The 27,661-nt window shown below is 36.7% G+C and overlaps 2 protein-coding genes across 2 annotated transcripts in view; both read right to left on the reverse strand.

The window, feature by feature from the left end:
* Window positions 1-1,933, reverse strand: part of PTPRQ (protein tyrosine phosphatase receptor type Q) — a 219,885-nt gene extending 217,952 nt beyond the window's left edge. Inside the window, exon 1 of the mRNA XM_073900607.1 lies at window positions 1,806-1,933. The gene's annotated coding sequence lies outside the window, so the exon portion shown is untranslated. The remainder of the gene's footprint in view (window positions 1-1,805) is intronic.
* Window positions 117-26,144, reverse strand: LOC112832012 (fibronectin-like). Its single transcript, XM_025882502.2, has 14 exons — window positions 26,013-26,144; window positions 24,647-24,694; window positions 23,652-23,789; window positions 21,538-21,670; window positions 20,615-20,872; window positions 19,042-19,256; window positions 15,401-15,590; window positions 14,989-15,294; window positions 13,153-13,428; window positions 9,900-10,169; window positions 3,882-4,142; window positions 2,115-2,245; window positions 1,795-1,935; window positions 117-157 (listed from the first exon to the last, which is right to left on the reverse strand). The coding sequence occupies exons 1-14, from the start codon at window positions 26,142-26,144 to the stop codon at window positions 134-136; spliced, it is 2,523 nt and encodes an 840-aa protein (XP_025738287.2). The 3' UTR covers window positions 117-133.
* Between the last annotated feature and the right edge of the window lie 1,517 nt (window positions 26,145-27,661).

A 27,661-nucleotide genomic window follows, 5' to 3' on the forward strand; every position in this document is an offset into this window, starting at 1 on the left:
TCATACCTTTTTGTGGAAGGCAGGATTTCTTCTTTCATTAAGCTTTCGCTGGATATTGAAATAATGTATCCATCCAGAAGACTTCTAGCTGAAGGCCAGCTAAGAGTTATTGCATTGGAGTTTCTACTATGGTTCATAAATTCAATGGCACTTGGGGCTATATCATTAAAACATACACATAAAATAACATTTTCTACCCCACAAACATCTGCTCTAAAACAGCCTTCAAACACTCTCAAGATTTGTTTTACTTTCTGCAAACTTGGGGGTAAGCAAGACATTCTTTTTATTCTTCCTGGTACATATGAAAAGTTAACAGTCAAAAAAGAGAAAAAAAAACCCAGCAAGAATCACTTTAAACCTTAAAATAGAGCCAATATGTATTATTGTAGTACTGTAACCAATATTTCTCTTACTCAAAAATGTAGGGAAAGATTATATCTTGGTCCTGTGCAACCACTGAAGAGGAGCAGAATATGCCACCCCAAAATATTCCTCTTTGCCGTAAGGATTATTTTGAGCTGGTTATTTATTTATTTATTTTTTGAGCTGGTTATTTTTAAGAAACAGCAGACACAGGAGAAACTCTGAAAACTGAGTAAAAGTTACCCTTTGTAAAAGACATTTACATTTATAAGGGAAATCTCCATTCATAAGAATGTCTCCCTTTATGAGGGAGAGAAGTCTGACTAAATCTCTAGAAACTCTTATCAATGGAGAAGACAGACCTAAATCTGCATAACAACCTTTCATTTGTTTACTGTGCTTTTTCTGGTAGCCCTCCCATAACTGACTCCCTTACCCCCTCCCTCACCCTCAACATTTTCTTTTGTCTTTAGCTGGAGATGGTGTTTAAGGTGGTGGTTTAAGCCATTTCAGGCAGTTACTCAGATTCCCTGGGTCCCATGTATGCAGGGAAGTATACATGTTATTAAATTTCTGTTTATTTCTCTCCTGTTGATCTGTTTTAGAGGAGTTGGGGGTGGGGTCTCAGTCAAGGACCTAGAAGGGCAGAGAGAAAATTATTTTTCTTCCCAACACCATGAATCTCAGAAATATTTAATGATTTTTCGGACTCATCCTAATTAAATACCAAATAGTAACAAGGTTAATCAGCAGGAAAGTTCATTGAAATCTAAATATGAAATGCTTCCCTGTTTCCTAAGGAAAAAAAGCTAAATGAAATAGTTTACAATATGTATTTTGTTTTGTCTCTTAAATTCTTCCATGTATAAGAAAGGAACAAAAATGCCAAGATATTCTTTCCCAATTCCAATCTGTGTTATTATAGTAAAGGAATATCAGACATGACCAGTTTCTAAACACATAAATCAATGTTCCCATAATATCAGTGTCAAGAATCACTAAAATAGCTATTTTAGTAGAATTGAAAGTTTTACTTCATCTAGATATGAAAATGTATACATTTTACATACATCCTTCCCAATCATCCCTTATTTCATGTGACTAGCATGGAATAATCGCCATCTGCCATGGGGAGTAAGTTGCTAACACTGGGTAAATGTCACTTCATTGACTGCTTAACTGAGCAATGAAGAAATTAAATCGCAAATGGAAAATCTGGCCAGACCCCAGGCAATTAGCCACTCTCCTGCCTGGCAATACATATACAAAAGAGGTTATTTTAACCCATATAAGGGGAAACAGAAAGAAAGACAAGAGATGACAACTGCCTGCCCATAAAGGAAATCTGGGAAGAATAAACTATTTACTAAATCTTCCCTAAAGAATGAAATAAATATCTGAACATTGAATAATACCTAAAGTGCTTACACAGGCTGTACCTGTCTGTATTTCTTTGATATTAGGAATGCTGTCTTTAAAACCTTCTTTTTCAGTGCGAATTGAAAAAGTGTACACTGTGGCAGGATCCAGGTTAGAGAACGTTGCTGCTTCTGGAACTACCTTCTGGACCTATCAATCCAAAAGAATAAATTAGCACATGTTCATTTAAAAAATGTTCCACAATTCAACACAACCAAATAAGCATGGGGTTATTTAGTTTCACTACTATCTAATGTAAGGATGTAGTAATATTGGATTCAGCATGAAAGATTCAAGTTTAATGCCTCCCAGAGTGGCCTGTAACATACCATGAAAGCAGCAGTACAGTTCATGCATGTGATTTCATAATGCTGAAAATTACCATCAGCTCGATTCCAGAGAATTTCTATGGAAGAGTCTGTCACTTTGCCCTCATGGATATTTGATGGTGCTTCCAGACCTACCCAAAACACACAACACATTTAAATTCTTCTTGTATGTTTTCTAATTGGGTTTTTCTTTTAATTTATCCCTTTAAAGGGAAAAAAAAAACACAACGTGAATAAAAAACAATAAAACTTATTAATCAACCATCTCTATATTCTAATTTAAAATAGTTTATACATCCATGACCGTTCATTAAATATAATAATCAGTTGCAATACTCAGAGTCATTGCAAACACCATAACAAGCAGCTAATTTTGGTTTTGCAGCAAAAACTACATAGCAGCAAATTCACGGTACAAACTGCATAATATTCAAAAGAAGAAAAAGAGATTAGAGCTTTCTGAATCTATTACCATAAGCTAAAAAGACAACAGAGAGAAAAATGTGAAGTCCAGACAAAGGAGTAAAAGAATCCTCTTTGTATCAGATATTGGCAAAAGCTAAAATCAAATTTTATCTGATGAGTTTTAATGGTTATATTTTCCATTTTAAAGACCCCATTCAGCGTACAGAAAAAGAAATTTTCAGAAAAATTTAAAAAATTGAAGCTTTAGATTATCATCTTACATATTGATATATTTTGCCACTTACATCACAAAATTGATATATTTAGATGATCAAGTACTAATTATTTTTAAAGACAAGAACTGTCAAATATAACGCTGCCCATAATGATTTATAATATAAAGCAGAAACAGAGAATACAGATATGATAATAAAAAGTATATAAAAATTGTAAACAAAAATAAAATATAAACATATACTGAGCTGATTATGAATATGCTATTCATGCTATGTTACAGTAATGTGATTGGTGATCAGTTTGGGAGTATTTTACGAAAACTTGTGTTTAAACAGTAATGGAAAGATTACAATTCAAGAGGAAGAAGAGACATAGTGGTATAATGATATATGTGTAGATTTAAAGACCAAAAGAGCAAAACATGAAGAACCTGGATATGTTATAGTCAAAATTATAATATTTTTAGGATTACATATGATTTTTGTATGGCATTTATTACTCTGTGCCATTCATTTCTATATCTACTGGGTCAATATCTTAGATAAATTTCATGGGTCTCAAATGTTCAAAATGAGTATTTGTAGAATTTGTGAGTGGCTTAAAGAAAAGATAAATCAAAATTGATATGAAATTCAAAATGTAAGTACTGGTATGAACAAATATAATACATACTAATTTTAAATATTCAAAGTAGTAGGGAAAATATATACTAGTTCTTTCCAGACAAAGGGCAGCATGGAGAGAGCAAACACATGCTAAGATTATGTGCTTTGAGAAACACTATTAAGTGTCTCTAGACTCAAAAAATATAACCTAGTTCTTATAATCTGCCTAAAATTATTCACATTCCTCACTCTTGAAATAAGTCATCATAAGTTCTGATTAATATGCACATACATTTTTTGTTAATGGATAGATTTAAAAAATTTGTGACCTCAATTTTACATAAAGTTAGCTCTTTCTCTATACTCAAGCAATGAAAGATCAGGCTCAGTATAAGACTTTTGCGATTATTTTAAAAGATCTTTGAAAATAACTGCATTGAAGTGAATGTAGCCTACTAATATGAAATGGTACACAAAATCAAAATCAAGAAAAAACTTATATAAGTCCGCAAATACTTACATGTTTTTACTGCAGGCACATAATACATATTACTTAATTTAGTCCCACTGATGATGGAAATTAAAAAATTGTATTCTGTGCCTGGGATTAAATTGCCAACAGTTATTTTATTGCCATGTTTCAAAGGCTTAGTAACATTTGGCCCTCCTTCAATTACAATATGTATGCCATCAAACACTCCAAGATCAGGCATTTGAACAGATAAAATTACAGAGGTACTATGACTTTCATATGGGATGACAATTTGGACTGGTTTGGGCTCTGAAAAACAAAAAGAGAGATTTATAATTAGTGGTTTTTTTTAAATTTCAAATACATTTCTCTCTATTTTGTCTGGCATATTCTAGAATATGCAAAAATACTAAATGCCTGTGCAAAGTTATGTTTACTATGTCATTATTAAACAGAAAAACAAGGTGGACATTCTGAGAGAGTGTATGTACATATATATTGGAAGTACCTGATTAACTTTTGATTTTGATTCTCAATAATAGTCTCCAAAACCTAAGAATCTGAGATTTTCTGATTTTTTTTACCTTTTTATCTATTTATTAAGCCAATGATTTTGAAAACCTAAATACTAGGAGGAATGCTTAAATAAAGTAAATAAGCCCAGATTCCTGCGTTTCAGAGTTCCCAATCTCAAGAAAGAGATACACAAATCACTTACTAGAATCCCAAATGGATAGAGCTGAGCTGATAACATGAACAAAAAGCTATTGAGAAGAGAGGAAGAAAACAAATCTAGCAGAGATCATTGGAGAAGGCTTCCAGAGTCTAAGATGTTTTATCTGAATCTTAAAGGGTAGTACAAGTTTACCAGAGAGAGCATGTGGTGGGCAGAGGTGGTAAGGAGGGAATTCCAGACAAAGAGAAAACCATGGAAACCAAAAAGGACATCATCATCATCATCATCATCATCATCATCATCATCATCGTGTATTCAGGGAATACCAAGTTCTTTCTGCTGTTTACCAGCAGGGCAAATTACTAATCGCTAGTCTTTGACAATTAGTTACTAATCTTTGGCAAGTTACTAAATCACTCTGTGCCTTGGTTTCCTAATCCCTAAAATGGGAAGGAGACTAGTATCTACTTTGCAAGGTCACTGTGATGATTCAATGTGAGACTGTATTTATATACAAAGAGCTTAGTTCCCAGCACATGCCAGGCTCTCAGGGTGGTTAAAGCCTGGGGTATGTGAGGAACAGGGATCAGGCATGGAAGGCCACCGCTGAGGCTGGATGTTGTCTGCGAGGGGCTTTGCATGCCATGCTAAGGAGGTCAGACTTTATCCTGTAGGCACAGGGATTTTGAACAGACATTTCATTTTTAGGAGCACAGTCCTGGCAACAGTTTAGAGGAAGGATTCGCTTACATTTCACACTCTTGCTGACCTCTACGTAAGAGCTTTCTTGTACTGTAATCCTCTACTGTATCATTTAGAGCAGATTTGAAATTTTAGATTGTTTCTATTCACATTATTTTTTCCCTTGGGTCAATTTTAATTTCAACTCTATTTGTGGATTATTGAAATACTATCCAGTATATCCTTAGATCTGTCTTTCTTCTAAGTAGATATCTTCTCCTAAGATATACATTCTGAGGAAATATTCTTTCTTCCAGAGAATAATTGGACAGACTTTGCTTTTCAGTTTTCTTTTTAACATCTGGTTTGATGCAATGGAACTTGTTCTAAGTCAATGATACTGTATTTGATAATGTGATTATGCCAGTTTACCCAGAGCCAGTACTGTGTAAAAGGATTTAAACACATACCTATAATTAGCATTCTAGAACACAAAATCTGTGCAATATCTCCATCAATTCATTCATTTGTGACATATAACTTTCTTGCCTTTTTCAGTCTGGGTAGTTATGAGGAAATGTTCAATACATTAACCATAACAGATACCATATGGTATATTACTGGGTTTCAAAGCACTTTTTCCATGTTTTTCTTTTTCCAGTTATATTAACTTCCCTTTTTCTGTCATCACTAATGTTTTTTGTGGGTTTCTTCTTTAAATTCCTTACAGCTCTCTTCAGTTACAAAGCTCTTACATTAAATATGGTTTTTCCAAGGCTAGTATGACATCCCACAAGTATCCAATCCATTTAAATGTGTAGGCAATAATCTGGAAGTTTCTAAATCTGCCTTGAGCAGAAATTAAATATCTGGAGATTGGAAATAAGTGGCCAATATAGTCATGGAAACAGTTCACTTCCGTGTTCCTAGGTGCTGAAGATATTTTCTAAGGAGAGACAATGCTTTAAATAGGCATTATCTAATTTAGTTTCTAAAAGCGTATAGAGTCTGTGACATTCTCTATAGTGCGTAAATGTGGGTTTTTAAATCAGTTCCACTTGTTCAGGGAAATGGGACCAATGGCATCAATAAATGACATATTAAGGCAGATGGACACCAAGGCTGGAAAAGTGTACAACAGGACAAAGTTCTTTCTTCTCTTCAAAACTGTACCCTAAACCTCTGGAAACTCAAATGAGAGAAAGCATCACCTATAAATAAATAAATAAATAAATAAATAAATAAATAAATAAATAAATAAATAGTATTGCCATATTCTGGAAACTTCTAGGTGTCTCCACTTTTGTGACTGTGACCTTTATCCTTACCCATTTTCCTGAAAAAGATTTTTCAAAAGAAGTGATAGCATTGGGGGCTGTACGAGGTTTTTCCAGTATAAGATAAATGGAACAAGGCTAAATTCAAAGGCTTTTATTATAGACAAGAATGAATGAGGTCTCAGAAATTTCCAGTCTTTCTTAAAATTTATTCTTCTATACTGAGAGGGAATAAAGGAGACTCAAATACCAGCTCTCCTTCCCTCAAGAAAAGGAGTACAGTTAATTCCTCCAACAATGAGAGACTACATAGACAAATGACTTTAATGTGGTTGAAACACTAGGGATGCTCTTCACTCCACAAAGCCACCAGTCCAGTCCTATGGAGAAATAAAAATCATCACAACAATAAACGTTCTCATAGTGCTTGCTTGGTGTCTGAGCCCTTAAATTTTATTAATTTCATACAGTAGATAAGATTATTATTATTCCCATTTTAGAGAGAAGGAAGCTGAGGGTCATTAAATGTTGAGGGACTTCCCAGTGGATATAAGCTGATAATTGTGGAGTTGGAATTCCAACCGAGGCAATCCAGTTCCAAGGTCTGTGCTCCTAAGCACTGCCTTCTCCCAAAGGTCACATGTTACGGTTCAGGTGCATCACAATAACTGGAAATCAAGTTTTGCTAGTTATTTTCAGGATAATTTAGAGACATGGACAAATATGTCTCAAAAGGAAAAGGAAAGTCAAGGAACATGTAAGTTTTATTTTCTTCTACATGTCTACAAAAGGTCCTTAAAAGGTAAATGTCCCTCTATGCTTAACTGTCTCAAAGTGTATGGAAGAAAGAGAAATGGGACATGGTAAATAATAATTATCAACAAACGTTTGTTGAATGAATTCATACAGAGAATTAATTTCTATTTATGCACCTTGGGATAGGTTAATATTTATCATCTGAGACAAAAAAAAAGATGAATGATAAATAATCTGATGATGCCAGTTGTGCTTACCAAGGTTAAGAACTGAATAGAAAAGCCAACAGAATTATAAGAAATAGTAATATGCTTGAAGAAACTAAAGATAATTCACCAGAAAGGAAGAAACTGTAGAAACCATGAACACCTAATGGCTATTCCCAAACAACTGATGTCCTTTCATGTGAATCAGGGAGTAGATTTGCTCTGTCTGTGATACTTCTGGAAAACAGACATGGCCCTATAATAGAGGAAAATTACAGGTGTGCATTACAAAATAATGAGAGGCTCTATGCTAGGAATTGCATCAGGTGAGGCACTGGCAAGATCTCTGTCCTAACTTAAAACCCCCAAATTCTATCATTTTTCCTAGGATTTATATATGTTAATCATGTTTCAGCTTCCATGCTGGAGAGCAGTTTACAAATGTGTTTGAGTTAAACAGAGTCAAGAACTGTGCTTATACCTGGAGATACAAGGCTGAGTAAGATTTCAAAGAAGCTCACTTTCTAGAAAGGGAGACAAAATTTTTATATTTTAGATGGCAGAGATGTTGAAATCTGGGGAGTTCCTTGGACTCAAAGGAAAAATAGGACTTTCGAGCTGGAAGTCAATTTAAAAATATATTCAATGATCTAAATTTTTAGAGAGAAAACTTAGGCACCAAGACACTGTGGGGACACTCTAACCTCATACTGCTAATCATTGGTTACAGTTCATTTCCCATCTATGAATTTTAATTTTAGTACTTCCATTCTGCCAATAAAAATTTTTGGGTTGTTTGATGGTCATGAAATAATTCTTTTTAGTAGTATCTTTTTTTCAGGTGTTTTCTTTTTTCCTAACTTCCTATGATAATTATCTTCAGGCACATTTTCTCAGAAGTTTAAGTATGAAAGTGCTATACACAAATTTAGTTTTAGTATTTTTTTTATTATGTTCAGTTAGCCAGCATATAGTACATCATTAGTTTTTGATGTAGCATTCAGTGATTCATTAGTTTTACTCTTTGGAGGACAAAATGAGAAGATTCGATGTTGGTTGAGTGTGGACACTACTGGTACATAGTTTTTTGGACCAAGGCATTTTTTCCTTCAGGCTGCCCTACTGTTAGCCAAAAAGGCCTGTGAGGTCCAATGTTCTTTCCTTCCTCAGAGTTACCTCTTTCTACCCAAATTAGATAGAAGTCAAAACCCTCTTCCTTTATTCCTCACATGCACTCCATCACCAAAGCTGAGACGTCCTACTTTCATACTATAAAATACATCTACTACTTTCCATCTGCATTTTCCCATCCTTGTCCACCATAATCTTTTGCCTAAATTCCATGACACTCTTACCCAGTTGTCCTACTTCCATCCCTGGCCCTTTACAAATCATTCTTTGCACATAGTCAGGGGGAAATTTTTGTAACATAGACCACACCATCCCTCTCCTGCATAAAACCCTCAATGGATTCCCACTGCCCTCAAAACAAACTCAAAAGCACAGCATACAAGCTCTATGTGATCTAACCCCTGAATACCTCTCCAATATCATTTCATATTCCCCTTCTCCTTCTTCATTAGACACATGTTCCAGCCTTTTTGGTCTCAGATCCCTGTTTTATAGCCTTTGTGCCTTTATGCTAATTGTTCATGCCTAATGTACCCTTCCTCCACCTGATTGTACTGTGGCTCCTTCTCATCCATTAGGACCTTCAAATGCAACTCCCATTACAGTCTATCTACACTAGAACCACCCACCCCTCTTCCGTTACTCTCTATCACACCACATTGCTTTTTTCCATCCTAATGTTTAGCACAATTTATAAATAGCCATAAATATTATTATTTACTTTTCATTTTTTTCTTTCTCCCTCCTTAATGGATTGTCAATGATTACCTATTGGGTGAATTAAACTTATTTGAGAAAAAACATAGAGATTTGTTGTTGGTTTGGTCCTAAACCTTTTAAATACTGTCAATATTTTATTTCAGTGTGCTACAATAGCTTGTCTTTGTTTTGATCAATAATAATTACAAACATTCATATAGTGATTGTGTCAGGCACTGTTCTGAGTCCCTACCTTTATTAAATCAGCTATTTTCCAGAAAATCCATAAAATATATACCATTATTTTCTCACACTTTACAAATGGGTAAATTGAGGCATAAATAGTTTGAGTACATTGTCCAGGGCCACTCAATTAGTTGGGCCCAGATTCAAACCTAGGTGGTATGGCTTTAGGGTCAAGTTTCTAATCATAAACAATACTGCCTTTATTCATGCATTAAGCATTCTCAGGAGAAGAGGAATGCAAACCGCTCCAGGTCCTGGGCTACCATTCGATAAGCACACCAACAATCTACCTAAAAAGGCAAAACCTACTACCAGAGGGGTGTGTCAGGGAATATTTCACAATATCCCCAAATCAGCAGATATCTGTTATGAATGAAAAATATTTGATTCTCACTTAGAGTTTGTTGAATAGTTACCAGCTCACTCAAGTTCCCATTTATCACTGTTGCCATTCCAATGTCATATGTCATCCCAGGGGTTAAATTATCAATCTTGAACCTATTAGCATCCCTTACAAAAAGCTTCATGACTTCTCTTGTATCTGATGAGGGTTTGATCTGAATGTAGACCTCATGGCCATCTGGTGGGGATTCCCACTGAAGAATTATACTGTCCTCTCCGACATCTTCAGGTTTTGTGTGAACCTTCTGAGGAGGACTAATACCTTCAAGAAACGGATAAATAGGTAACACTTATCTTAGTTTATTGTTAGCATTACTCTTGCTCTGGAGTAAAAATGTCTTCATCCAATATTAGTTCATGTTTAAAGTAAATTTAGCAAATCCCTACAGCACCATGCCTTGAAATGGACTTAATTTTAGAGAAAAATATGTCTTGTTATTACTATGCAAGATTTGTCAATAAGATTAAGCACATTACACATCAAGGAAAACTAGAGTGTTTGGCAGATTCTTTAGATTTTTAAGAGTTCCATCAGAATACTGTTCCCATTGCCAAGATTATTCATTTTTTCATCAAAGGTGCATGGGAACCTACTATGTACCAGGTAGTCACCTAGGCATGTAGAGTGCTTCAACAGGAAATAACAAAGGTCACTGCCTTCTGCAGTTTATATTGTAATAGGTGGAAATACACAATAAATGATCATATAATAAATGTGTATATTATATATTACTTTAGATATGAGAAGGTTAAGGAAAAAAAGAAAAAGTAAGCTAAGGTTAGGGAGGCCAGGAACAAAGTGGCTGTAGGGAGGAAGTTGTGGTATTAAATAGGGAATTCACTTCCTATCAACATAATAGAACACCACATTTTAAGTTCTCAGGAAAATATCACTCTGGGTCAGACCCATAATCTGTTCATCCTATACAACTTCACACAATTGTACCTGGTCTGACTTTAGGCACTGACATTAATTATGTATGTAAAACTATCAGAGAATGCTAGAATAATCCAATTAGACAAACTGCCCACAAGATTCCAGGGTGAAACAACTTCAGATCTTTGTTTTTGTATAACTGCTAAACTTACAAACACTTCAGTGGAGGACTTAGATGAAATCTACTGAATGCCACACATAAGCAGAAATTGAGGAAAAGATGAGATTTGGTAAGTCTGTGATAGCCCTATTATTACTCACAGAAATTTCTGTGCATGCATGTGTATTTTTATGGCAGAGGGTCCATTAATTTTTCCACATTCTCAAAAGACTTCATGACCCCCCCAAAAGTTAAATTTTACTGAATAAAATATACTCCTTAATATATATGAAGGCTTTTCATGTTCTGTGCCTAGCTTACATTTTCTAGATTCTCTACATGCTCCCGTACTCCAGCCTTGCCAAATTACTTGCAATTTGCTAATGTTCAAATGTCAGTCCCTAGATACCTCTTCTTTGGTCCCCCCTGCCTGCGCACTTGCTGTTTGCCCTACTTACAGCATCCTCTTGCCTCCCCGCTGCCCCCTGGCTAACTCCTACTCTTCCTCATGAAGCAGTGCATGACTCCACCAGAAGACTTCTGGGTTAATTGATCCCTCTCTATGCTCCCATAGTCCCCAGAGCAGAACCCCTATAATTGCAACTATAATGCAGCATTATCACTGTTTTTTAACTTACTTGTCTCACTCTATTTGCACATAAGCCCTTTAAAGTCAGAGGCTACGTTTTATTCATCTTTGCGTCTCTAGTATCTATTACGGCTCCTGATACTAGAAAAATAATTTATTGAGTGAATAATGAATGAAAAAAGGATATTGCCTTAACCTTAAGAGAGTAAAAGAGCACTGGATTACTAATTCCTACATGTGCACTGCTGTGTCAGCTTACAGTTAATATACAGAGCAAATGACCCAAAAATTAAAAGTGCAGACACACATGTACCTTCATCCTGTCCCTTTAGTAAGTAGGTACATGCCATGGAAGATTTTAATTTGACTTCAAAATGAACAAATCTGTGATAAATCCTCCTAGTCTCCCTGTCAGTTAAAAATGGAAGCATCTTACAGAGAAAAGATCTATGGTTACCTGAGAGGATTTGTGTTGGAGAGTGGGCAAAAGGGGTGAAGGGGGTCAAGGGTAGCATGATGGATGGTAAATAGAATTTTGAGTGATCACTTTGTAGTGTATACAGATGTTGAATGATAATGTGCACATGAAACATATATAATTTAAAAAAAGAAAGCATCTTCATAAGTGTAAAATAGTCAACCAAAAATTTATACATTGAAGGGTGATTTGTCTGCGCTCGAGGAAGAGAAAACATGGCTATCTACCATCCATTTAGAAAAATGCTTTTGCTTAGGATTTACAACACTTAATACATGTATATTAAGCATTGGCATTTAGTTCTCATTAAATAGTATCTTTTGTTCTTATTTTCAAAGTATCCCAAGTATTCCCAGTGAGTAAGAGAACGCTAATTAATCTATGGCTGTGCACATTTTTCATTTCTCCTACCTCAGCTCTAGAGTGTTTAAATTTCAGTTGGTATGATTTGATTGGGATTTCAGTCAAAGAACTTTGCATGTAGGCATGTTAAATACAATGCACCAACAATACACATATTATACACAGAGGAATATACTCCAAAACATGTTTAGCTATGCATTGTTTCATACAATACTCTTTTATCTTTTCAAAAAACATTGACTTATACTTAAGGGGGTAAATATATAGCTTAATTAAAATATAGATTACTTTAATGATTATGTTCTAGACAAGAATTCAAAATTGGCATGTGGAGGTGAATGATTAGAAATGCAATTGCCCAAAGTCCTGGGATGATACTGTCCCCTAGAGGTCAACTCATCACACTGTGTAAGAAAATGAATTTGAGTAAAACTTGAGTGAATATGCAGACCAATTTGTTGGATCTAGTGTTGTTAAAAAGAACTGGATGAACTAATCTTCATGTTTCATGATAAGTTATTTCCCAGCCAAGGCTATTATAAGAAAGATGTCTTCTAGGAACTCTGGTAGGAACAACGCAGATGTTTAAAGAGTTCATGCAAATCTAAACGAATTTAGTATAGAATCTATGCTAAATTTTGATTCAACACTCAAACAAATGTTTAGCTGTTGAGTATTCATACCAATGACGGGTCAACATAATTAATTTTCAGCAAATAAATTTCAAAATATGAAGTTTACATTTTTTATTAAAAAGCAAAATTGTGCCTGTGCTTACCTGTAATGGCTGAAATAGGTCTCTCAAAGCAGCTTAAAGTTCCTCTTTCTGCTACACTGAATAGATATACCAGATAATGACGGAAAGATTTCAGATCTCCGATTTTCACTGATGTGTTGAGTTTTTCAACAAGCACCTCTTGTGATTTATTGTTTTCCACATCCAAAATAGTCACAAGGTAATGGTGAAAAGATATAAGATCTGGAGGATTCCAGAGTAAAAATATTTCTGTTGGTGTCACATGAGTAACTGTGACATTTTGAGCTGATAATGGGCCTAGGAGATTTTAAAAAATCAGAAAAATACATTATATTAGTGATATGGTCTGGCAGAGTACTCTCTCACCTCTCAGTACTTCCATAATAGTCTAGTTTGGAGAGAAAAGGAAAACTGGATTTGAGTCCTGGCTTTTCCACTGTTTGTCTCTACTCCCTGAGTAAATTATTTACGCTCCCTGAGCCTCCATTGTTTTGACCGTAAAGTGGGAATTATAGTAGTAGCTATCTTGGAGAATTATTAAGAAGATTAAATGAGATAAGGAATGGAGAACATTCAGCAAAATGTTTGACCCACGTTATTGGTTCAATCATTATTTTTATAACAAAACCACCAACAATGGCACTTCTGGCATTCCGTGATTACATCTTCCATGGCTTTTACCTTTTGTGTCTTGTCAGACTAGAGAGCAGGGACTTCCTATTCCTTATTCTTCATTCCTGTCATCACTAGACCTCGGGCATTCATCCTCTTGCAGAAATCTTTCCCCATTCCAAACCATTTCATTCCAATCCCAGTCAGTGGTTTTCCTAATTCATCCTTCCAGATTAATTTTCTTTAAAAAGCACTTTGCACATATCAGTCCTTATCCTTCCAACACGCACACACACACACGCACACACACACAGTACACACATTCCTCTTCTTTCTTTAGAAGCAATAGCTCAAGAGTTAAAATGAGATCATATGGGTTCCTGTGTGGCTTAACAAAGCGTGTTGCTCTAGTCAGTTTAATTAACCTTTCTGAAGCTCAGTTTTTTCATTTCTATATAGCTACTCCCAGGGTTGAGGTACGACCTTTGTGAGATTATGTATTAAAAGCGTTTTGTAAAAGATAAAGCGAGTCTTAGAAACTGCAGTCTTAATGGATTTCCAATGCTTCTAAGGTCAAGTCCAACCATCTGAGACTCACGTCCCTGGCACTCACAAATCTGGTACCACTTCACCACTCCAACTGATTTTACCGTCATGCCTGAGGAAATTTTTTCCAGTTAACCTACACTATTCTTTTTCCACAAGCTCCTGTCTCCACACTTTTGCTCACAACATGCTTTTCTTCCTTCAAATTTGAATCTAAACCTCTCCTTTCCATGAATCTTCCCATCACCCATCTTCTGAATTCTAGAAAGCATTTATTAAATGTACCACTGAATGAGAATTTAGACTCTTATATTTTCCTACACTTTGCTATCTCTTGTTTGCTTTTACTTTTACTCCTTACTAATTCTCTTCATTGTAAGCCTCCCCAAATTCACAATGCATGTCTATCTCCTGTTCTTAGCACATAACAAAACTTAAGTTCCACAAAAATGTATTGATTATCCACTGTGGGCAACAGTCTAGTTGGTGTTGTAAAGACAAATAAGATATAGTTCCTGCCCTCATGGGTTTATATTTTAACAGGAAAGCCAAAGACATAAACAGATTCATCATAAAAAATGGTTAAAGATCTAGGTATGCCAAGAGTGTTATGAGAAAATACCAGACCCTCAGGAAAAATCTGCTAATTATGATATTCAATAATTGAAAAATCACACTTTCAGAGGTTTTGTAACTTACGTGTTTCAACAAAGAATACTGAACTTAACATAGTTTTTGCCTCCCATTCGTTTATTGCAAAGAGTAAGAATCTGTAAATATGGCCAGGAAACAATTGGGTAATTGTTTTTTCTGTAGTATTTGGGGATATGCTTTCAAAATACTGTTCTTCTGTATAATCTAAATAATACTTAATGATAATTTTGTATCCCAGTTTTAGCCACTTATTCAAATTATTCCAAGCATTCAAATTATGCCAACCAAATACAACTTCAGTTGTTCCAACATCCTTTATATAGATCAAAAGGTTTTCCTGCAGAGAAAGTGCTGAAAAAAATATAGAGGAGGATTATTGTAATTAGAAATCATAATTCTATCTTTAAAATAATAAAAGTGAGATACATGGTATAAGAATATTAATAAAAATAATTACATTCATATTTGCAAATATATGGCAATGGAACAGAGCAGAAAAATCTTGAAAAGAAATAGTTTGATCCAGTTGCATTTTGCTGTAAAATGTAGCAATCTGTTTCATTCTTGGGTAGCAGTGGAAAAGAAAAGATTTCATTTTTCTTAAGGCCAAAAGATGATCCATCTGTCCATGTGAGATGACCTTCTCTCTGAAATAAGATGTAAAAATTAAGCCAATTTGAAGGAGAAGTGTCACATCCTCAAATATATGTATGCTTCATGAGTTATTCTGAGATACAGAGTTCACTTTTATTCCCCCATTAGCCATATGTCTTCAAGAAAATTGCTGAATCTCACATTAAGCTTTTATTTTCTCATGCATAAAATGGATATAATAATAGAACCTACATCCTAAATTAATTAAAGAGGCAGTGCATGTAAAGGCTCAACACAATGCCAAGTACAGACCCACTATTCATTACAGATTAGTTATTTCAAGTCACCAAATAAGTCATATGCATGTGCATCAGGGGAGGTTGTTGATACCTTCCTACTAAGGGATGTCACTGGTGAATATCACCAACCTCAATATAATAAGATATACTTAAACAATCCATTCCAATTCCACCTAACAGAATGGAGGAATACTGTTTCCTCGAAAAATCTGCTTGATTGTATATAAGGCACTGCAGCTTTGAAAACAGATAGAGGCTCGAGGCAGCACGCGTAAGTGGTTAGGGCAAAAAGCACTGGTCAGACAGACACAGATTCAAAGCCTGGCAGGGCCATCTGTTAGCAGTGTGACCAGGAATTTTCTGAGCTCCATTTTCCTTATCTATAAATGAGAAAAATGATAGTGCCTCCCTATAAAGTTGTTGTGAGATCTAAATGAGAGTTATCTATATAAACTTTCCAGACTGGAACACAGAACTATTAATCTTTCATTCACTATGTTCCTGCTGAGTGCCAGGCCCTAGCTAGAAGCTGGGGATGCAATGATGAATAAGACACAGTCTCTATCCTCAAAGTCCAGTAACAAACTCACACTTACTCAGCATGAGTGAATGGGGTGATTGTTTTCTCAACCTGTCACAGGGATTATAACCCAGGAGGTGACTTTGATGTTAACCTCAAGAGACCAGCTTCACATAGAAGTTATAGAATATAATGGTTAAGAGCAGACTCTGAGGCGTGTCATATGGGAAGGTTAACTTCCCTGTGCTCCTATTTCCTCATATGTCACACAAGTAAAGCACATAGCATGGTGCTTAGCCCTTAGGAGACACTATAGGACTCAGCTACTAAAGGAAGTTTCTCTTAATAGTTATTTTGACATTTAATTTACCTCCTAAATTATTTTTAAGTATCGTAAAAGCAGAGACTGTATCTTAGACCCCTTTGAATAATTCACAGCAACCATCATGACGCCTTGGGAATCCTCACTCTGGGTGTCATGACCGTATGACCTGACCCTTATAGCAGAAACCAGTAACCAGACCTACTAGAAGACAGTTTATAACAATCACGCTAACAGCAGGAAACAACCGCCTACACACCACCTGGTCTACCTGAAAAGAGACTGGCATGCTGGGGGGCACGCTTGTGAGATGTCTGAGGTCAATGTGGTTCGAGGAACCTTTATTAGAACCTCATTCCCTGCCCGTGAAAAGCTAAAGGAAGCTCAAAAAGAGAATGATGAAAATGCAGTTAGAGACTGTCGGGAAGGGGCGCCTGGGTGGCTCAGTCAGTTAAGTGTCCGACTCCCGGTTCCAACTCAGGTAGTGATCTCAGGGTTGTGAGATCGTGAGATCGAGCCTCGAGCTGGGCTTCGCACTCAGTGCAGAGTCTGCTTAAGACTCTCTTCCTCTGCCCCTCCCCCGCCCATCTCTCTCAAATAAATAAAAAAAAAAAAACTTAAAAAAAAGGAGAAAAGAACTGTCAATAGCCTACCCCAAGCTGATACAAAGTTCCACAGAAAAAATGGTATCCAACTGATTGGCCTCGGGTCACTACAGGTCAGGCTATCCCATAGATAACAGATTTATTTTTGAGTGGCAGGAAATTTTTAAGAAACGGATCATCAAGAAGAAAATACAGACTAGGCAGAGATAACTGTGCTAGGTCTTGGGTTTTCCTACAAAAAGCTGACCAAAATGAAATTTCATGAGATTATTTCATAAGTGATAGGAATGCTGGAGAAAATGTCACACATTCCTTATTTCACTGGTATTGAATATAAAATCTTCAGATCTTTCTATAACTCTTTTAGTAAAATTAACTTTCATAAACCTGGATATTTGAAATAAAAGAAATAAAATGAACAAAATTTCTATATTCCATATTTTCAGGTTCATGTTACTATGTTGTTCACAGAGGTGAGAAATAGAGGAAGTGGAGCAGGTTGGTAGGAAGGAGAGGACAGTCTGGGCAATGCTGAAGTGTCTATGGAAAATTCCAAAAGAGATAATCAGAAGAAAATTGGATAGGGGCACCTGGATGGCTCAGTCGGTTAAGTGTCTGCCTTCAGCTCAGGTCATAATTCCAAGGTCCTGGGATCAAGCCCCTGCATCGGGCTCCCACTCAGCGAGGAGCCTGCTTCTCTCTCTCCCTCTGCCTGCCACTCCCCCTGCTTGTGTGCTCTGTGCTCTCTCTCTCTCTGTCAAATAAATAAAAAAAAAATCCTAAAAGAAAAGAAGAAAATTAGATGTCTGGAGCTCATAAGAGAAAAGTGGGCTAGCTAAATACTTAAGAACAATTGGGCTGGGTGGTAAATAAGTGAAGAAATGGATGAGATCGCCTACCTTTAAGACAGGTCTGAGGAAGACCAAAATTAAAGCAAAATTACGGAAAGAAATAGATGCCTACAAAGAGATTGAAGGGCGTGGGAAGAGGTGAATAGGCAGAGAACAGAGGATTTTTAGGGTGATGAAAATATGCTGCATGATACCATAATAATGAATGTATATCGTTATACATTTGTCCAAACCCACAGAATGTACAGCACCAAGAATGAACCATAATGTAAACCATGAACTTTGGGTGATTATGATGTTGCCAATGTAGGTTTCTCAGTTGTAACAACTGTACCACTCTGGTGGGGAATACTGATAAGGGGGGAAGCTATTTATGTGTGGAGACAGGGGATATGTGGGAAATCTCTGGTACCTTCCCCTCAATTTTGTTATGAACCTAAACTGCTCTAAAGAGAGGTGGTGGGGCGGCAGGGAGGGAGGGAAAGATTGAGATAGAGAAACAGTGTCTGGGGACATCCGGGTGGCTCAGTCAGTTAGGCATCTGCCTTTGGCTCAGGTCACAATCCCAGGGTCCTGGGAGGGAGCCCCTCATCGGGCTCCTTGCTCAGCCTGGAGCCTGCTTCTCCCTCTGCCTGCTTTGCCTGCTCTCCCTGCTTATGCTCTCTCTTTCTCGCTCTCTCTCTCACAAATAAATTTAAAAAATATAAAAAAAAAGAAACAGTGTCTGGCTTTTAGGAAGTATTCAATAAATATTTAGTGCATGATGGAGGAAGGAAGGAAGAGGGGGCAGGGAGGAAAAAGGGAAGGAAAGGGAAAGGAAGAAGAGGGAGGGGGAGGAGCGGGAAGAGAGGAAGGGAGGGAGGAAGGAAACGAAAATAGTTTTGTCATGATATACGCATTTACTAACCTTCATATCATTAAGACCAGTCCATATTATCATTTGATCATTTGACCTGAGAAGTGAAAATATAAACTTTTTTTCCTCTTCATTTTTTATATCCACAAGGTGTGCAGAACTTAAGGATAACGTACAATGCCGCTGGGCTATGTTCCATGGCATACTCTCTTTGCTAATTTTATAACAGCTATTTCTTAATGCTATCCATCCTTGTGAACATGAACCTACCAAAAGAAAAATGTTTTGTGAAAGATGAATTCAGTAATATAACATTTCATTAGTACATTTCTTAACATCTATAGTAGTTAATCATAAAAACCTCATAGCATTAGTTGTACACTTTTCCTATGTTTCTCCCAAACCAGTAAAAGTGCTAAAGTTGCTATTATTCAAGTAGCAAATGAATTACTAACAATTAAAATAGTTTTTAAGTAGTTTCTAAGAATTAATTATGCAGAATTATTGTCCAATTATAACTTAATTAAAATAAAAACCACAGATTTTTTTTTCTTTCTAAGTCACTTTAGGTTGCCCTTCCTTTCCCTTACTCTTATGCTGGTGGAGAGTTTTTTTAAGAGTTTATTTTAGAGACTTTTCAGGTTTATTTTTATTTTAGAGAACTAGATATAACACTTGCTAAGAATTCTGCTCTCTGCCACTGCTACTTGACTTCACATGGGTTCACCTTCCAGAAAACACTTAGGCTTCTTCTCTAAGATTGCACACCATAGAAAGATTGAGGAAAATACCAGCCTGTTGAGAGTAGATATTGTACTTTAACTCTTGATATTATATCAGTGCTTCAATCCAACATATTAGGGAGATGTGAGAAGGATCTTTTGAAGAAATTGTTTTTTCACAGGGGGGAGAAGGCAGATGGGAAGAGGGGATGCTTTAATTACCTTACTATCTTTTTCTTACTACTGACAGGTTTCTCCACCTCACTTGTAAACATATACTATGGTTCAAAGTTTATTCCTATACAGGGTATTAAAATAGGACTCTTAGCCCACCACAGCGTGTTGCCCTGATTAGCTATGACTCTCTCCTCTTCTCTTAAATCCTTTCTCACCATGTGGAGGAAGCAAGTAGATCTAGGAAGCCACAAAAAAAAATTAGCATACATTCCCTTTTCCCTTGCAGTATTCCAAATTTTGATGAGGTCTGACCGGGGATGAATAATGAAGAAGCCTTAAATAGGATGAAAGATTGATATTTTTATATTGGATTTTAATGGACCTATTAATACCTGAGGATGAGACTGTTTATTGAAACTTTAAAGTCACCTAAAAAGCTATCAATAATTGCCAGAGTTAAAGAAAAGAGAACCCACTCGGTTCCATTTTTTAAAAAGTGCTGGAAGGAAACAAAGTTAATTCTTAAACTTGCTAAATCCAGATTGTTCAATAAATCAGTCAAATGCCAGAATGACATAGTTAGAAAAAAGGGACTACGCTGGTTCATTTACAAGCAGTTTTCTGTGGCTAATACTTGGCTAAGCCACTTTTGAAAAGAACAATACATCTACCAAGTTATCTACAAGAGATATAATATATTAATAAAGAACCAGATATCTGCATACCTGTTTCTACTTGAACATCCAGTCTCTGAAATATATTTATAAAATCCAAATACAACTGTTTAAATTCAAATTTAAAAGCATATAAGGTTCCAGGTTTTAAATTATCCCACTCATAAACTGTAACATTATTTTGCATAATTTGTGAAGAATTATTGAGAGATATTGACACTGAAATGTCAGTGGAAGACAGCAAACTCCAGTTAAAAGAAACACTCGTGCTTGTTGCTACTGTTTTAATATTGCTAGTTGAGAAACCACCTAAAAAATCAAGAATAATTAGTCGGATTCAAATAAAACTGAATGAAACACAAAAGATGTTGAATTACAAAAGAATCACCACGATGGGAGGGCAAATCATCTACTATTAAATATTTTCTAGACTATATGGGAGTTTCTTGTCCTTTGCTTGAAATAAATGACTTAGATTATAAATCCGCATTATAATATTTTTAGATAATCTGGATGACATGTAACATCTCTGCCTTGCCTACCAATTCATATTAGTACACATCAAATGTCAAAAATGAAAATCTTCTTCCTGCCTTAGTTTATAATTTCCTTTAAATTTTGAAATTTACATTATGTTAAAAAAAAAAAACACGGTGCCTGGGTGGCTCAGTCGTTAAGCATCTGCCTTTGCAGCTCAGGTCATGATCCCAGGGTCCTGGGATGAGCCCTGCGTCGGGTTCCCTGCTCAGCGGGAAGCCTGCTTCTCCCTCTCCCACTCCCCCTGCTTGTGTTCCTTCTCTTGCTGTGTCTCTCTCTGTCAAATAAATAAAATCTTTAAAAAAAAAACAAACACTATCATCATGATGTGATTTTGGACTATCATAATCACTATAAAATTCAGATTATCTGGTAATAAAATTGTTTCCCTTTTACAATTAGGCAATATAGATGAATAACAAATACATATTACTTACGGGTTTTAAATGACTTTTCCCTTAAAATTTGTCCATATTTTATGGACTGTAGAATAATGTGATAGTCTTCATTTTCCTCTAGTATTATTGATTTTGAACGCTCTTGTGGGTTTGCAAGAATGCTTTTGATATTCTGTAAATAATTAGATTTATCTGCTTAAGGAATGTTTATTAACTCTGTGTCAGGTACATTCACCAAAAAGTTTGACTTTTGTATATTTCCTTCATAAGAAGGAGTTTTTCAAATAGAATGTAATATATATATAAAATATTTATTTTTACATAAAATGATATTATCTCAAATAATTACTCTGTATAGCATATAAATTACTAAAAATATAATTATTCCTATGAAAAAGTGCAATGGTAATTTGATCAACTACTTAGTGAAGATATTTCATAAAATGCTAACATTTCATACACTAATGAATAAAAGTAAGAAATCCCAGTAACTGCATAGCAAAAGAAAAAATCAACAAAAGAAAAAGCCAACCTATGGAATGGGAGAAAATATTTGCAAGCCACCCATCTGATAGTGGGTTAATATCCAAAATATATAAGGAACTCCTACAACTCAATAACAAAAAGCAAACAAACAACAACAAATAATCCGATTAAAATGGACAAAGAACTGAAGAGATATTTTTCCAAAGAAGATAATCAAATGTCCAAAAGGCATAGGAAAATGTACTCGATATCATTAGACATTAGAGAAATGCAAATTGAAGCTACAGTGTCAGAATGGCACCTGTCAGAGTGCCTATCATGAAGAAGAAGAGACAAGAAATGTTATGTAGGGATATGGAGAAAAGGGAAGCTTTAGTGCACTACTGCCAAGAATATAAATTAGTGCAGTTATTATGGAAAACAGTATGGAAGGGTCTCAGAAAATTAAAAATAGAACTGCCAGCAATTCCACTTCTGGGTATATATAGATAGGAAACAAAATTACCATCCCAAAGAGATATCAGCACCCCTGTGTTCACTACAGTATTACCTACAATAGCCAAGATATGCAAAACAACCAAAGTGTCCACTGATAGAGGAATGGATAAAGAAAATTTGGTACATGCAAGCGCACACACAGACACTGGAATACTATTCAGATATAAAAAAGTAGGAAATCCTGCCATTGTGACAACATGGATGGACTCTGAGGGAATTACGCTAAGTGAAATAAGTCAGAGTAAGACAAATACTTATATGTGGAATTAAGAAAACTAAAATCGGGGCGCCTGGGTGGCTCAGTCGTTAAGCATCTGCCTTCGGCTCAGGTCATGGTCCCAGGGTCCTGGGATCGAGCCCCGCATCAGGCTCCCTGCTCAGAGGGAAGCATGCTTCTCCCTCTCCCTCTCCCCCTGTTTGTGTTCCCTCTCTCACTGTCTCTGTCTCTGTCAAATAAATAAATAAAATCTTTTTTTAAAAATTTAATTAATGAATTAATTAATTAAAATCATACAAACAGATCAGATTAGTGGTTGCCAGAGGTGAGGGAATACTGGGTGAAGATAATCAAAAGATACAAATTTCCAATTATAAGATAAATAATTTCTGGGGATATAATGTACAACATGATGAGAATAAGTAACAATACTGTTGTGTACTTGAAAGTTGCTCCAGAGTAGATCATAAAAGTTCTCATCATAAGGAAAAAGCTATTTGTACCTATGTGAGATAATGGATGTTAACTAAACTTACTGTGGTCATCATTTTGCAATACACATAAATCAAATCATTATGTTGTATACCTTAGGCTTATACAATGTTTTGGGGTGTTTTTTTTAAAGATTTATTTTTTATTTGACAGAGAGAGAAAGAGAGCACACAAGTCCAGGGAGCGGCAGGCAGAGGAGAGAGAGAAGCAGGCTCCCCGCCAAGCAGGGAGCCCGATCCCAGGACCCTGGGATTATGACCCGAGCCTAAGGCAGATGCCTAACTGACTGAGCCACCCAGGCGTCCCTAGATTTATACAATGTTATATGTCAGTTATTATCTCAATAAAATTGGGGAAAAATAAATGCCAATAACTATCAAATTCCTACTGTGATGTGACATTTAGTCACAAATTTACACTATGCTTACTTCTTATCAGAATAAAAAAAAAGATGCCTTACTTTTTCAGGAAAATTATGAACAAGTTGGTATTTTAAAAAATAAAATTCAGGACTTCCTCCCTTAGGAAATTCATCCCATTTAATAAAAACTGCTGTTGTTCGATTATTCCTTGGCATATAACAGAAACTTTTTGAGATCTGAAATGGGAAAGAAAAGTAACTGTAAAAATATAATAAAAATGCATTCTTGGTTATTATTACTATTTTATTAGCAAACAACAAAAATTAAGCCTAAAATAGGTCAAATTATAATTGAAAGTATTTCAGCAATATCAACTTCTACACATGAATTAGGTAACATCCATTGGATAACTTTGTTACCATAATTTTGAAAACGACTTAAGAAAGATAAGTAAAAATGAGAGCAAGGAAATTCAAGATCCATGCTTCTCAAAGTGGGAAACACCACATTCCTGGGGTCAGGGAGAAAGAAGAGACTCAAATCACAGGAAAATCAAAGCACACCCTCCTGGTGTGTCAACTGTGTACTTTGATGATAATGGCTACAGGATTAAATTATTTCACAGACATTCTTGATAACACATTTGCAATGAAAATAAGTTAGAGTACAAAATGTTTGACTCGAGTTATTTTAGAGGTTCAGTTCATTGATACATAAAGAAAATGTTAGCAACTGAGACAAAATATCTAGATCACAGGATAAGAGATATATTCCCTAGACGATAAGAAAAGACTTTAGACCTCAAGAGAATGATATACTTATCAAAATTCCTACCAAAAACAACCTTAAAATGCCTCACTATACCATGAATCTTACCAAATTCTGATCTCTCTCCTCACTGATTTTCCCAACACAATTTGTAAGCAGTGAAAACAGATGCCATTTATATGCACAAATCTATGCAACATCTAGCAAAGAAAATTGTGTTAGGTACCAAAACTAATGTTTAGTGTTATTTCTCTTCAACACGGAAGACTAATAGCATCCTGCCCATTAACTAATTATTCAAAAACAATGCTCAAAAATGTCTTACCTTAACAACATATTGTAACCAGAGCAATAGAATAATTGATTTCTCCATCTGGAAAATAAAGTATATTCGGCTCAATTAAACATGTACTTTTTTAACCTCACAACTAAACCACTGGACATTCTTTAGATGTGCATCACTTTAATGTCATATCTTTTCAAGTTAGACTGTTCATCCAACTGAATGTTAAGGCATTAATAAGTATGTGCTGCATAATATCCTCCACCTAATAAAAATGGAATCACCAGGACTCTCCAACAAATAACAAAATAATTTGCTTCTAGAAGCTGCTATAATTAAATATAAAGGAGGTGTTAGAAATAAAATGAATTATCAGGCAATTATAGGAAACTGCATAGCATTGTGTGAAACTATTTAACCTTAATTGATGGAAATCTAGAACACCTACACACTGCTACTTCGTTGGAAGTAATTTCTCACATTCTAAAATTACACCATAGTTATGAAAAATATTTCAAAACTATTGACGAAATGGGAAAAACATTCAGGTCTTTTCAACTCAATTTATTTTTAAAGTGCATTTATCTAAAAAGCTTGTGGCACTGTTCTTAAGAATCTAGACTCCCTGGGTAACTGAGAACTTTACATCCAACGAAAGATATAAAGGAAAAAATTAACAGACTTGGTATTATATATATATTTTTTAAATTTTAAAACCCTCTAGAGAGCCCACTGTAAAAGCAAGTTTCCTCCTACAAAACCCCCTTTAGTTCCTATCAAGGTGTTTACCGCAGATAAAATTCAACCCAGTTAAAAAGAAATACGTAATAATCCAATCCAGACACCTCCACAAAACTGCAAAGTTTTAACCTTGTTCATTTTCCCAACAATCTGATATAACTACCCGCGGAGTTATGGTATCAATCCGCCGCGCCAACTCCAAGTGTAAACGAGCATTTCGAAAGCTTTGTGCCCTAGTTAAGAATGCCAAAATGGAAAGATCGCTCCCGGCTGCCTGTTCAAGTCCAATTCCCCGCTCAAATTCAATTCTGCGAGTCACAGGGTCCGCGCCCCGGGAGGGAGAAAGTGAGCAGCTGCCCTGGGGCGCACTGGTTTAGAAAGAGGCCGCTGGAGCCAACTTTGGGCCAATGGAGAGCAGAACAGTGTTGAAAGGAGAGGACTCAGGTTTTAAGAATGGCTGCACTGAGAGAGCGGAGCCCTGAAGTCAGGGCACGGGGCTCACAGCCAGGGGGCCGGTGCGTCCGGGTGCCCACGCCGCCCGCCCTGACCGGCCCGAGCCGGCCCCACCGCGCTAGCCGCCCGCGTTTTGCAAGGTTCGCGCGCAGGTGCGGGGTCGCGCAGGCGGAGAGGCGGCGCGGGAGCGCGCGAGCCGGCCACCGCCGCCCACCTGGCGGCCGCGCCCCTTGCAACCTCCTTCCGCTCCTCTCAGCGAGCCGGCCGCTTCGCTCCTGCTCTTTACGTCGCTGCTCGCTGCTCCGCGGGTTTTGTTCCGGCCACGAGGCCCTGTCCCTCGGTTCATTAAGAGGTCTCCATGGAAACGCTGAGCGGCGGCGGGTAGGAGGGGGAGTGGGAGGCGAGTCCCACAGCACTGGTGGAAGAAGGGAGGGAAGGGAAGGGTAGGGCGGTGAAGGAGAACCCGAGTGGGACATTTGGCCACTCATGAAAAAGAAACAGAAGCCCACCATGTGGCTGTGAACAGCCCTGAGTGGACACAGTTTTGACTTAAGTTCACTCATGTGGCTATGTGTGGAGCCACATTCTTTCAGCGTTAAGACGTCGTGTGTTTTAATTGCTGTTTGTTTTCAGCAGCATTTGAAAGTGTTGATTGAACTCTTTCTTCCTCCTTTCTGAGATCTTCTCCACAGTTAGCATCCCTGACATCACCCTCACCTGGATCTTCCATTTTCTTAATCCACATTATCCTCTGACATTTCCACCTTAAAAATTGACTTGACCCATGGTGCCTTCGTTGAGTCTGGGGTATTTCGTTCAGTTTTGTGATTTCAGTTGTATTGGAGACTGCCAGTCACTCCGCCTTACCCCTTATTTCTTTCCGGGACTTCAGAGCAGTATTTGCGGCTCTGCACTGGCCATCTTCACCCTGATGTCTCCAAAAGGCAATTCCAAACCATCTTTCCAAAATGAAATTCATGATCATCCTTCTCCCGGCCCTTCCTGAGTAGAGCGTTAGCCAACCAAACAAAAAATTTATCAACTCTATGTCCTCAGATTCTTTCCCTCGCTACCCAAAGTCAATTTTGTCCTCAAGAATCTTTTTTTTTTTTTTTTTATTCTACCTCTAAAACTTCTCTTAGGGCAATTACTCCCTCTCTAGTCCCACAGCCGTGGGCTTAGGTGATAACCTTAGCTATCTCTCTCTGAAAGTATATGCCCTGTTTAAGAGTTGGAATCTCAGTTCATTCAGATCGTTTGACTCAGAGACACAGGGAGAGAGGGAACAAAAGCAGGAGGAGTGGGAGAGGGAGAAGCAGGCTTCCTGCTGAGCAGGAAGCCTGATGCAGGTTTCGATCCCAGAATGTTGGGATCATGACCTGAGCCAAAGGCAGACGCTTAACCGACTGAGTCACCCTATTAGGAAATATGTTGTTTGCCATCTTATTTAAATATCTATTATGAAAAGAAACCCACATCTTCACCAGAAGTTGGATGGACATATATGTATAACCACATCTCTGATAGAAATGTAACAATTATACAAGTAATACCCATCCCTTCCTCACCTTCAAATTCGTCATCCAGTCAAAAGTTTGGAGTGCGTGCTATGTGTCAAGCACAGTGCTTAAGCACTGAGGCTATAGCAACAATGTTATTAGTTCTCCCTAATCATACTACGATCCTGTGCACAACCGTATTCCTCTTGTTCTTGTTCTTATTATCTAAATCCAGGTCCTCTTTCCTTCTCATCTAATCTTTGGGCTCCTGGACCCAATTCCAATGTGTGTGATTGGAATGGGGGTGTTACCCCACCATTACCAAACAATTCTTGGGATACCAGCTTGGTGTTCTACAATTCAA

Source organism: Callorhinus ursinus, unplaced genomic scaffold (assembly GCF_003265705.2).
Source record: "Callorhinus ursinus isolate GAN/ISIS: 27379988/994484 unplaced genomic scaffold, GSC_fseal_2.0 scaffold14, whole genome shotgun sequence".
In the NCBI taxonomy this organism is placed as follows: Eukaryota; Metazoa; Chordata; class Mammalia; order Carnivora; family Otariidae; genus Callorhinus; species Callorhinus ursinus.